Source organism: Triticum aestivum, chromosome 4A, assembly GCF_018294505.1.
Source record: "Triticum aestivum cultivar Chinese Spring chromosome 4A, IWGSC CS RefSeq v2.1, whole genome shotgun sequence".
Lineage (NCBI taxonomy): Eukaryota > Viridiplantae > Streptophyta > Magnoliopsida > Poales > Poaceae > Triticum > Triticum aestivum.
This window is the reverse complement of record NC_057803.1, coordinates 683,503,517-683,514,771: the sequence shown is the minus strand read 5'-3', so window position 1 is coordinate 683,514,771 and position 11,255 is coordinate 683,503,517. Positions and strand designations below refer to the sequence as shown.

General features: G+C 42.8%; 1 protein-coding gene across 2 annotated transcripts; it reads left to right on the top strand.

Moving 5' to 3' along the window:
* The first annotated feature begins 421 nt into the window (after window positions 1-421).
* Window positions 422-5,454, top strand: LOC123088123 (uncharacterized). 2 transcript variants are annotated; one of them, XM_044510285.1, is made up of 7 exons: window positions 422-563; window positions 946-1,038; window positions 1,168-1,302; window positions 1,402-1,500; window positions 1,989-2,126; window positions 2,608-4,232; window positions 4,306-5,454. In XM_044510285.1, the coding sequence occupies exons 1-7, from the start codon at window positions 471-473 to the stop codon at window positions 5,195-5,197; spliced, it is 3,075 nt and encodes a 1,024-aa protein (XP_044366220.1). In that variant the 5' UTR covers window positions 422-470; the 3' UTR covers window positions 5,198-5,454. The 2 variants fall into 2 exon arrangements, with proteins under 2 accessions (XP_044366220.1, XP_044366221.1); XM_044510286.1 differs by having other exon boundaries at window positions 946-1,057; window positions 1,226-1,302.
* The last annotated feature ends 5,801 nt before the right edge of the window (window positions 5,455-11,255 follow it).

Here is an 11,255-nt window from a genome sequence, read left to right as displayed (position 1 = left end):
GGCTGTTGCAGGAAGTATGGAGGTGGTCACACACGTTCGATGGTTAAATCAGACGACTGTCAGGATACTCATCCAACGGTGCTCCATGCGGCCGATGTTTTTAATACATCCGCCGGAAGACGCGTAGCTTTGTTTTTTTAGGTAAGTCTGGCCTCGCTGTTGCGTCGGTTTTTTTAGTATTGGGCGGAGCTCGCTGGAGTTTTTTTTTTTTGAGCTCGCTGGAGTTTGAAGGCCCGAAAGGAAGCTAGACACGGCCACACGGGCCCAACGAGCCTGACTTTTATATCGCAATGGTAGAGCGGCCCAACTGTTCTTTTAGATGAGGGGGAGCGGCCCAACTAAGCAGGGAAAGACTGTTAGAGTGGAGAGAGAGCGGCCCAACAAAGGCGGAGGCTTCCCTCGAAAAAAAAGGCGGAGGCGGGAAAAGGCAAGCCACCACTGAAAGCCGGGAGCGGGAGAGAGGGGGAGCCATGGAAATCGACGGCGATGGCGGCGGCGGCGAACCGGAGGACAGGGGGCGAATGGAGCTGGTGGACCTCCTGGAAGGCATCCGAACCTCCGAGGTTCGTCCTCTCTCTCAGCCCAACGCGTCTCGCGGTTGCCGCGCCGTCCATTTCCACGCCCCCTCTAGGGTTTTACTCTGGTTCGAGGTGCCGCGGCCGAGCTCAGATTTGGTATGCGTGCGAGCGGGTACCGGATTCGGCTGGATTGCTAATTGGAGTCTCGGAAGCGGGCGTTCTTGGGTGGGATTTGGTACCCGTGATGCTTCCTGGTTGCATTAGGGGGGAGGGGGGCTCATGCTCGATTGGTGTGATTCTGGGCAGCAATTTATTTTCCATTCGATTCCAACCATTTCATTTTTCAACACGGCAATTAGAGGCTAAAGTTTGATGGGTATGACACTGAATCGAATGGTATGGGCTAACTTTCTACTGATTTTGATAGGTTTTGGAGAGCAGAACTTGCCTTATCAACCAACTCGAGGGTTCCTCCCAGTTCTCTGCAGAAGATCTGGGCCTAATACTTGAAACCCTCACTGTATCATTTCTCCATTTCGGTATGATTCCCTTTGATGCATGACGGTGTTATATTGGAAGAAGTCACTGATTCAGCTTTCCATTTAGTGCTGTTACTGTTGTTGCGTGTGTTCCCTTAATGGCACTTTAGGCATCTTGGGATGAGTCCAGATGTTCAGGTGTATCACACTGCCTGCTACACAAGTCAGTTTTGCAGGTTGTTCTGAAATGCGCTGAGTTAGATACAGCCGCATGTCTGCCGCAATTTCTTACTCTGGGTGCAAAGGTACTTTTTGCCTTTTTCAAATGCAGTCCTGCTTCACTTCATCTGCCAATATATAGCTGCAAATCTGATATCTTCCTGAATCAATGAATCCTGTACCAGGCCAGCTCATGGTGTGGGAAGCATCTCATATGGTTCACCGAATCTATTGATGAATCTGAAGCACTTCAAGAGGAAGAGCACAACTGTTTATGCCTAGAGGTTGTGGGAACAACACCTTTAATTCTGATTAGCTTGTTTTTGCTCCATTGGTGACAAATGGATAACTGTGTTAACAGAAATCTTCTGCATGGCTAAGGCTTCTCAGACCTCCAGATATGTTATAGCCTAAAATGCCCAAAGTTCTAACCATGTATCCTGCCTTCTGTGTGATATCACTATATTCTGTATAGCTGTCACTGGGACCTATATATATAGTATTCTTATATACATAAATCATGGGCAGCATCTCATTGTATGAAGACATGAAGTTAGATATCATACGAAGCAAAATGCATATGAGTATTTTCAAGACAGACCTTTATGTTCATTTACAGGAAAGATACAGTATAATAATATTAACTGGCACATTTCTTCACTAGTATGTCCACTTTAATTTTGTGGCCAATGTTTTTTCATCTGTAGTACCATCACGTCAAGTTTAATCATGAGGTAGAGGTTCTGATAAAGATTCAACTTCTTGACTGCAGATAATTTCACTGACCTTAAATATCTCTATCAAGCTCCTTCCAATGGCGGCAAAATGCATCACTGTTGATGTCGTGCATACTATTGGTGGTTTTATTTCGGAATTGCTAACACTGACGGAAAACTCAATAGTTGACAAGGTAATACTCCTTATCTTCTGCAATTGTTGCATCAACTGGTTTAACTACACAGGCAATGGGAGGCATCTACATGGGAGAAAGCTATACTTTTCTGAGGCATAAATCACTTTATTTCCCTCCATAACCATCCCGTTTGATTGTGTCCTCTAAGATAGTTTTATATCTTACCTTCCTTAGCTATCCTCGCTTCTGGAAGCCATATGTAACTATGATATCTAAATGGAAAACGGTTATAATGTGCTGCTTGTTAAAGTACACATGTTACTTCTCACATGATGTCATCATAAGAACTTCTAGGCTTAAAATTACTTGCATGTTTTTTAGCTACTTCAAGTGGGCTATTTTGTAAAAATATTGGAATTGCATCCTTAAAACGGAAAAATTTCCATAGCAGTGGCAATGGCATATACCATATTGAAATGTTAATATTCCAGCAATGACATCATCTGGTATATGCTCTCTGATAAATATCTGTTGACAGACAGTTAATGGAACTGCAGCACATGTTGCCAAGGCTGCACCTGCTTTTCTGGATGAAACCATCAAACTGTGCAGAGCATATTGTGAGGCTGCAAAGTCAGATATCGGCAGAATTTCCATGCCTACAGAAGAGATAACTGTGAAACTCCAATTACCAGATCTTACAAGCGACGTGGTCAGGATTACAGCATGCACTATTCAGACCTTGTGTAAAATAGGAACATATGCAGCATCCAGTGGTGGAAGCCAGGTGGCTTTATTGAATGTGTCATGGAAGGGTGTAGTTTCCTTACTGCAACTTGGCAAAGGACTGATAGAAGTAAAAGTTAGTGTCAGTGATATCATTTCGACTCTTATCTCCCTTGTCATTGAATCTCTGAGGGTTGCTGCGGATACATGGTGTACGTCATTACAAGAAGCCCTTGGTGTATCTGAAGCTAGAAGGGCATTCTTACCAATCAAGTTTTTCTTAATAAATGCTGTAAGGATTTGTTCTGTATACCCATCCGAAGCACTGACTATATACAAGGACATGATCAGGTGTGTATTGGTGATATCATCCTCAAGCATTTTATTCAGCAAAGATCCCCTGTTGAAAGCAGCTTATGAGCCACTTGTTGAATTATTGGAGTCTAATTCCTTTCATTTACTAGACACACTTATGAAGTCATCAGAAGTAAGACTAGAGTCGAAATGCCAGCTTGTGCAGTATTTTCTGGAAAATGAAGAAGCTAATGGTCCAGCTCAAGTGGGGCAGAATGATCAGAGAGAGATAAATTTGGTTTCATTGAGCTGCATTTTCTCTCTGGATCCTGATGTCGATAACAGAAACAGAGCTCTTTTACCTGCTAAACTTATTGTGTTTTTGCACTTCCTCACTATTTCCCCAAACTTGGACGAAGAGGTGGTCATTGAATTATCTAAAAAGCTACAATCTCTTCTCAATATGTTAACATTGGAAGATGTCTACTCATTTGTCCTTGGCTGCCATATTCCTACAGTTTATAGTGCTGACCATCCTCCTGTAGTTGTCTGGCAACCTGTGTATACTTTTCTCATACAAGCCCTGAAGACTTATATGATTGCTGCTGCTGCTGCTTCAAGTGTTGCTTGGAATGAGGTGGAAGCCTTCCTACTTGAGAGCCTTTTTCATCCCCATTTCTTTTGCTTGGAAATTTTAACAGAGCTATGGTGTTTCTTCACGCGCTGTGCTGAAAGTGAAACTTCAACTTATTTAATCAACCAACTATTTCTTCTGTTAAAGACTGCAGCGTCATCAGAGAAAGTTCTTGCACCTCTCAGTGCTTTCCGGAAGGTTGCACGTGCATTCTGTATCATCTTGAGCTATGCATCATGTGCAACTGTTGATCAAATTTATACCTGTGTGCTGAATGATCATAACTCTTCCAAGTCATCAGTCCTGCACTTAGCGTTGTTGATGGAAGGATTTCCTTTTGATTCATTGTCAGATGGTATAAGGGTGCATGCTGTAAACCAATTGTTCACTTCTTTTGTCGGGTATCTACAGAGCTCCTTGAAGAATCATGGTGCGATTGTTTTGCCAACTTCTAGTTCCGGGGTAATAGGTCTTCCTGTACATGCTCTAGCCTCCGCATTGCAGCGATGGTAAGTCCCTTCTTGTAGTATTATCAAGTCTGATGAATGGATGCTGATTTTATGCTCTTGTTTCTTTTTGCAGCGAAATAAAGGACTATAGCCTCATAGATGGGAAGAGTATTACCACTATGTTTAAGTTCAGCATCTCCCTCATCAATCTGTATAGAACTGCACCTGACAGCAGTAAGGGCCACCTTGCCCAGCTCATTAGTTCCGTATTGGATATTATCTCAAACATGAGGCATCTGTGTGCATTCTATCAGATGGAGAAACTAACTCTAGAGTTGCACACCCTGTTCATGTCTAGTTCTGACAATTCAAAGGCAGTGCTGTCCCAGTGCAAACCATCACTAGCTTCATTTATGGCAATTCTTGGTCACTTGAACTCCAGCGAAGATGATTCTAATTCACTTTGTTCTGCAATGCCGGATTTATACCATCTCTTGGTGAGGGAAAGGCACTGGGCACTCGTTCACCTAGCAATGGGCTCCTTTGGCTACTTTGCTGCCCGCACATCTTTTACGCAGCTCTGGAGATTCGTTCCTGGAGATGCTGCCCTTTCATATAATACAAATACAGGGGTGGACATTGACGAGAACGGATTCATGTTGGAACTGAGAGCCTTTCTTCAGAAAGAGGTTGCTTTACGCGCTGACAAATGGTCTGAAGAGCAGGTCTGCTTTCTAGTTTCAGAGGGGAGAGTGCTGAAGAAACTGGTTGAAACAACATCTGAAATTCCACAAGCTCCAGAGCGCGAGGAAAAAGCTGCCATTTCAATGGATGTCAACACAAAGAAGAGGAAGTTGCCAGATGGAATCGGCGAAGGGATGGCGCTGCTACAGAATGGTCTCAAGGTGATGCGAAGCGCTCTTGATGAAACTGATTCAGCAGAGCTCAAGGACAGGCTTGCGACACACTTGTCACGCCTCGAGAGTGCAGTTTCTCAAATTGCAAGTTTCTCTGACAAAATCTGATGCTCCTCGCCGCTTCTGTTACTCTTCAGTTGTCAGATGGTAGCCTGCCTTGCTGCCCCCATGTAACTTATTAAGGCACAACAGCTAATTGTAATGCACGTTGAGAATCAAAGCTAATTGTAGGTGTCCTGTTAATTCGTGGTATTTATATCTTGATATGCTACTGGGTCAAAGGTTAAGGCTGACTTGAAGACGACTATTTCTGTTGTGAGCAATTGTACATTCGAAATCTGGAATGACGAAACATGTCAACTGAATACATATTTGTAACATGCGAGTTAAAAATGCACGGATGAAGTGAATGTTCGTCGATCAATGTTGCTTGAAACAGGCTAGATTTAGCAGGAGCTCCTAATCTGGAAAACAAGAGGGACAGTTTCTTTGCTGTAATCCTCTAGTTTTCAGCATGCTCCAGTGTACTTTTTGCTTGTACCTAGTACCTTCAGGAGCTTGACAGCATCCTCTGTTTCCAATCCTTAGAGTAGCAGCAGATAGGTACATGAACATCTAACCATTAGTCACGAGAAGATATGTCGCAATTCAAACTTTGAAGTATACAAAATGAAGCCTGAAATGTATTTATACAAAACAATGATTTAACAAGGTATCAAAAGCTAACTTGAATGCTTTTTGTTAACATATTTCGACAATAGGTTCAACACTACATCTGAAAAACAATCGTTTCAACAATATAGTATGCTAATTAGCTAGCCAGTGAGTGAGCAACCCTATCCAACAAAAGCAAAACTAGTGGGAAGGGCTAAATATATATTGTAATATCTGTTTTGCGGGAAAGGCTAAATATATTTATACAAGGAAGGAAGATTTTTCCTCATCGTGTCCAGGTAAAGGCAAAGGTTAGCTAGGCATTTGAACCTGACAAAATACTAGATCACGGTTGACCAGGCAAAGCCTCAAGCAATCTTTATTGTTGTCTTGTACTGCCTGGCTCGTATGCTAGCTACCTACTTCCTTCGTCCGATGAAGAGTGTATATCTAGAAATTTTAAGATAAATTATGGAGTTAAGTAAAAAATGCATTAGAAAGGTGCAAGTCACTATCTCTCTCCTCTTTAATTACCCAACCCTCAATGAGTTAAGTGCATGTAGAAATTAAGAAGACCATGTGTAGATTGCTATTGGTCTTGATTACCGTGTGATGAGAGAAAAGTATTTTTTTTGTACTTTATAAAATGCATTGGAAAGATGGAAGTACATTCTTTTGTGGACAAATTTTGAAGCTAGATGTACACTCTTCACCGGACGAAGTGAGTAGTGCACTTGGTTCTTCCTTCAGTTATTATTGGGGAGCACGTCACCTCACATTGAATAATAACCACTAGTGGCGCATACAGATTATTACTAGTATTTTCTGTACTTTTTTAGCTGATTTCTCTGCACTCCTCCCAAATAGATTTGTTTTCTTGAAGAAAACAAATAGAAATATTGCTGGGAACTGACAAGGCAGCTGACTGCGCTTTACACCGCTGGTATGTCGACGGCAGAGCCCACTTGCTGGTAGCAAAGCGAATTATCCGTACGATAACTACTAGTCTTAGCATATGGCCGTGTATGGCAGAACTGTTCTTTATTTATGCCAGCAGGCAGAGGGTTTGATCTGTTCACACATTTCTCCCATAAATCTGAAGAAACCAGTCTCTTTAATTGTTTTTTTTTTCCGAAACGGAGGCAGCGACAGTTGAACCAACGTTTCTTTTTGGTGAGGTCGATGGCTCCTCAACAAATGGTGTAAACGAAAACCTACTCTCATGGCATCTGCGAACTATACGTTGTGGGATCAACTCCAATTCGCTCAGCATCCGTCCTGTTTATAATTTGGGTCGGCAGTGCATCCAACATGCTGACCCGTATTTGCATGTGTGACCGGCTTGCCACCATTATTTAACAGTTATACACACATTCTGAATAGTTCACAAGCAAACAAAAATATCATTGTTTCACAACCAAATAAATATAGCATACTTTACAAAGCGAATAAAAATTAAATTGTCTCAAATGAATTTTTTAAAAAGATACACCTATTGGTTGCCAACATAAACCCACATATGCTCAACCAAATCATTTTGCAGCTGAATGTGAGTTTCCTATCACGCATCTGATGATGAAATTGGATGAATTATGCAAGCGTTGTCGCTCCTCCTCCGTGCTCAGGCACAACATTGTCACCCTGAAACTAAAACCCTTGATCGTAAATACATTTCGGGCGCTCATCATCCACAATCATATTATGCATGATCACATAAGCAGTCATCACGTCCCACAACTTCTTGGTGCTCCAAGTTCTAGCCGGATATTGAATGATGCCCCATCGAGATTGCATAACACCAAAGGCACGCTCGACATCCTTCCTAGCACTCTCTTCCTCTTGGGCAAATCTTTTCGTCTTTTCTTCGACAGGGTTGTGGCTTGTCTCCACAATAGTGGTCCATTAAGGAGAGATACCGTCACCTAGGTAGTAACCTTTGTTGTAGTTGTGGCCATTGATGTTAATATTGACCGGCGGGCTGATGTCTTTGGCAAGCCTTGCAAACACCGGCGAGCGTTGAAGCACGTTGACGAAGGAAATATGCCCTAGAGGTAATAATAAAGTTGTTATTTTATATTTCCTTATTCATGATAAAGGTTTATTATTCATGCTAGAATTGTATTGATTGGAAACCTAAATACATGTGTGAATACATAGACAAACACTGTGTCGCTAGTGAGCCTCTACTTGACTAGCTCGTTAATCAAAGATGGTTAAGGTTTCCTAACCATGGACATGAGTTGTCATTTGATAACGGGACCACATCATTATGAGAATGATGTGATGGACAAGACCCATCCGTTAGCTTAGCATATTGATTGTTCAGTTTTATTGCTATTTCTTTTTTTTATGTCAAATACATATTCCTTCGACTATGAGATTATGCACCTCTCGGATACCGGAGGAATACCTTGTGTGCTATCAAACATCACAACGTAACTGGGTGATTATAAAGATGCTCTACAGGTATCTCCGAAGGTGTTTGTTGAGTTGGCGTAGATCGAGATTAGGATTTGTCACTCCGAGTATCGAAGAGGTATCTCTGGACCCTCTCGGTAATACACATCATAAGCTTGCAAGCAAACGACTAAGGAGTTAGTCATGAGGTGATGTATTACGAAATGAGTAAAGAGACTTGCGGGTAACGAGATTGAACTAGGTATGTAGATACCAACGATCGAATCTCGGGCAAGTAACATACCGATGGACAAAGGGAATTACGTATGTTGTCATAACGGTTCGACCGATAAAGATCTTCGTAGAATATGTAGGAGCCAATACGAGCATCCATGTTCTGCTATTAGTTATTGACTGGAGAGGTGTCTTGGTCATGTCTACATAGTTCTCGAACCCGTAGGGTCCACACACTTAATGTTTGATGACGATATTGTATTATACGAGTTATGTGATTTGGTGACTGAATGTTGTTCGGAGTCCCGGATGAGATCATGAACATGACGTGGAGTCTCGAAATGGTCGTGAGGTAAAGATTTATATATAGGACGATGGTATTCGGACACCGGAAGTGTTTCAGAGGGTATCAGGTACTAATCGGGTCACCGGAAGGTGTTTCGGGTACCCCCGACAATGCTATGGGCCATATGGGCCTTGTGAAGGAACACACCAGCCCACAAGGGGCTAGTGCGCCCTATACGACTATAGGAGGAGGAGAAGGAAAGGGGGAAGGGAAAGGAAAGTGTGGATTAGGATTCCCACTTCCTTCCCTCACCCCCTCTGTCCTTCCCCTTCATGCATACATGGAAAGGAGGGGGGCGCAGGGCAAGGCAGGGCCCTAGGGGGCGGCGACCGACCCTAGGGCGCCCCTGGCTGCCTCTCCTCCCCTCCCACCTATATATATGTGGGGAGGGGGCACCTCACAAGTACACAACATCAATTGTTAACCGTGTGTGCCCCCTCCATAGTTTACACCCCTGGTCATAGTTTTGCGGTGCTTAGGCGAAGCCCTGCAAGAATCACTTCACCATCACCGTCACCACGCCAGCGTGCTGACGGAACTCATGTACTACCTCGACACCTTTCTAGATCAAGAAGGCGAGGAACGTCACTGAGCTAAACGTGTGCAAAATCGGATGTGCCGTACGTTCGGTGCTTGATCGGCCGGAGCTAGAAGAAGTTCAACTAGATCAAACACGTTGTCAAATGCTTCCGCTTTCGGTCTACGAGGACACGTAGACACACTCTCCCCCTCGTTACTATGCATCTCCTATATTGATCTTGCGTGAGCATAGGATTTTTTTTTTGAAATTGTATGCTATGTTTCCCAACAGTGGCATCCGAGCCAGGTCTATGCGTAGATGATATGCACGAGTAGAACACAAAGAGTTGTGTGCGGTGATCGTCATACTGCTTACCACCAATGTCTTATTTTGATTCGGCGGTATTGTTGGATGAAGTGGCCCGGACCAACCTTACATGTCCACGCACATGAGACTGGTTCCACCGAGAGACATGCAACTAGTTTTGCATAAAGGTGGCTGGCGGGTGTCTGTTTCTCCTACTTTAGTTGAATCGAATTTGATTGCAGCAGGTCCTTGAAGAAGGTTAAAACAACAAACTTGACGAAACACCATTGTGGTTTTGATGCATAGGTAAGAATGGTTCTTGCTAGAAGCCCATAGCAGCCACGTAAAACTTGCAACAACAAAGTAGAGGACGTCTAACTTGTTTTTGCATGACATGTTGTGATGTGATATGGTCAAGACATGATGTGATATACGTTATTGTATGAGATGATCATGTTTTGTAAAAGTTATCAGCAACCGGCAGGAGCCTTATGGTTGTCTCTGTATTGTATGAAATGCAAACGCCATGTAATTGCTTTACTTTATCACTATGCGTTAGCGATAGTTGTAGAAGCAATAGTTGGCGAGACGACCACGACGCTACGATGGAGATCAAGGTGTCGAGCCGGTGACGATGGAGATCATGACGATGCTTTGGAGATGGAGATCAAAAGCACAAGATGATGATGGCCCTATCATGTCACATATTTTGATTGCATGTGATGTTTATCTTTTATGCATGTTATTTTGCTTAGTACGGAGGTAGCATTATAAGATGATCCCTTAACTAAATTTCAAGGTATAAGTGTTCTCCCTGAGTATGCACCGTTGCGACAGTTCATTGTGTTGAGACACCACGTGATGATCGGGTGTGATAGACTCTACGTTCACATACAATGTGTGCAAGACAGTTTAGCACATGCAGAATACTCGGGTTGATCTTGACGAGCCTAGCATGTACAGACATGGCCTCGGAACACTGGAGACCGAAAGGTCGAACGTGAATCATATAGTAGATATGATCAACATAGAGATGTTCACCATTGATGACTAATCCATCTCACGTGATGATTGAACATTGTTTAGTTGATTTGGATCACGTATCACTTAGATGACTTGAGGGATGTCTATTTAAGTGGGAGTTCTTAAGTAATTTGATTAATTGAACTTAATTTATCATGAACTTAGTCCTGATAGTATTTGCATATCTATGTTGTAGTTCAATAGCTCGCGATATAGCTCCCTTATTATTTTGATATGTTCCTACAGAAAAACTAAGTTGAAAGTTGATAGTAGCAATGATGCGAACTGGGTCCATGATCTGAGGATTATCCTCATTGATGCACAGAAGAATTATGTCCTTGATGCACCGCTAGGTGACAGACCTATTGTAAGAGCGGATGCATACATTATGAATGTTTGGCAAGCTCGATATGATGACTACTTAATAGTTTAGTGCGTCATGCTTTACGGCTTAGAGTCGGGACTTCAAAGACGTTTTGAACGCCATGGAACATATGAGATGCTCCAAGAGCTGAAATTGGTATTTCAGGTTCATGCCCGTGTTGAGAGGTATGAGACCTCTGACAAGTACTTTACCTACAAGACGGAGGAGAATAGCTCAGCCAATGAGCATGTGCTCAGAATGTCTGGATACTACAATCACTTGAATCAAGTGGGAGCTAATCTTCCAGATAAGATAGTGATTG

Coding starts and splice junctions, on each gene's coding strand:
- LOC123088123 (XM_044510285.1), top strand. CDS start 471: ATGGAAATCGACGGCGATGGCGGCGGCGGCGAACCGGAGGACAGGGGG. Junction 1,039..1,167: donor TAATACTTGAAACCCTCACT/GTATCATTTCTC, acceptor ATGGCACTTTAG/GCATCTTGGGATGAGTCCAG. Junction 4,233..4,305: donor GCCTCCGCATTGCAGCGATG/GTAAGTCCCTTC, acceptor TTCTTTTTGCAG/CGAAATAAAGGACTATAGCC.